At 45.0% G+C, this 1,720-nt stretch overlaps 1 protein-coding gene across 1 annotated transcript; it reads left to right on the top strand.

Moving 5' to 3' along the window:
* Positions 1 to 269: 269 nt before the first annotated feature.
* Positions 270 to 1,272, top strand: PDYN (prodynorphin). The gene is made up of 2 exons (XM_040438346.1): positions 270 to 416; positions 574 to 1,272. The coding sequence occupies exons 1-2, from the start codon at positions 270 to 272 to the stop codon at positions 1,270 to 1,272; spliced, it is 846 nt and encodes a 281-aa protein (XP_040294280.1).
* Positions 1,273 to 1,720: the final 448 nt, after the last annotated feature.

A 1,720-nucleotide genomic window follows, 5' to 3' on the forward strand; every position in this document is an offset into this window, starting at 1 on the left:
CGCCGATCAGATGCTGATGATCTATCCAGAGGATAGATTATCAGTTTAAACAAAGTGCAGAACCCCTTTAACACAAGTTTCCCAGAGTCTGTTTTCCACAGGCTAAATGCACTGCCATCTGCTGGCTACTATTATGTACTGCATCTGATCATAGAATCCATTGTCTTACGGTTTATGTTCTGAGGCAAAAACCATGAAATAACTGTGATGTATGACCGTACCATCTGTAAGATTGCCATCAGTAATGTGTTTTTTTTTCTTTTGTGTCCATGCAGAAAATCATGGAAATGGGTTTGCTGGTTTTGATAATGCTACTGAGTGTCTCTGCTCCACATGCAACTTGTGCAGACTGTGTGTCCTGGTGCTTCTCCTGTGCCCTACAGATCCAAGGCACCAACACCGACTTCAGTCCTCTGGTACGTTTTCTATAGATGTGGAGCAAGCACAAAAATTGGGCTCCATTCTGTCTACACTTCTGGGTCCTCTGCCTGCATGATCCTTCCAATCCCTTAGCCTAGAGTCGACACTTCTAGACTGCATATTTGACTGACATCTTGATTTCTCATTCCACAGGTTTGTTCCTTGCAATGTGAGGGATCCTTGACCACTGTGACAGAATGGCAGAGATGTGAGAACATCCTGTCCCCTGTCAGTGCTGTGTTTGAAATTACCAAAAGGGAGCAAGAGAGGGTGCCCACAGCCTCAGACCTCCAAGAGGTGCCAGTCAAGCGTTATGGAGGATTTATGAAAAAACTGGATAAGAACAAATTCTTCTTTAACTCCCCCAAGCGAGAGAGTGGCATCTACAAGGGAGAAGCCAGTAAGCCCTACAGTGGTGATGTCCTGCACAAGTATTGGAAGAAGGACCTCCTGGAGATACCTGACTCTGAGCAAGAAACAGAGGTCAATGACAAATTGGAGGAACAGACCCAGGCAAGAGATGAGAAGCGCTATGGAGGGTTTCTGCGCAAATACCCCAAGAGGAGCCTGGAGGATTTACAGGGTGTGCAGTTAGACAGGAGGATGATACTGGACCCAGAGCTGGGGTCAGAGCAGGGGGTGGAAGAGCTGGAGACAGAACAGGGGGTGGAGACAGAACACGGAGTGGCAGATCTTCAGAAGCGCTACGGCGGATTTATGCGCAGGATTCGGCCCAAATTGAAGTGGGACAATCAGAAAAGATATGGGGGATTTCTTCGGCGTCAGTTCAAGGTCACTACAAGGTCAGAAGAAGATCCCAGCACCTTTTCCGGAGAGTTGTCCAACCTTTAAGAAGCATTAGTGTCTGTAGAAGGTGGAGAGGAGGTGGTGAAATAGTAAAGGCTCAAAAATCTAAACAAAAAAAACAAACAAAAAAACCCTCTTCATTATGTCTGATTCAACTTTATTCCAAATATCCCACAGACCGGTCTTGATACTAGTGGAATCGGTAGCTCTTTAACACACAGCGCCATTTGTAGGCCGTCAGGAAATACTGCACGCGATCAGTGAAGTTATTTATTCTCTAGCATACAACAGCTCACTCAATTATGCTGAATGTATAGTATGTTCTTGTACTGTGCACAGATGTACATAGCGCTTTACATTAAAATGTTACACAAGAAAATGTGTCTGTGTAGTAGTGTGTGGAGTTGTGGACTGCTTCATCACAAGCTGCAAAACTAACAGAAGGGACAACAAAACAAAAAAACTGATCATACAGAGTGCAGCAAGTGGATGT

This window comes from Bufo bufo, chromosome 6 (genome assembly GCF_905171765.1).
Source record: "Bufo bufo chromosome 6, aBufBuf1.1, whole genome shotgun sequence".
Classification (NCBI taxonomy): Eukaryota; Metazoa; Chordata; class Amphibia; order Anura; family Bufonidae; genus Bufo; species Bufo bufo.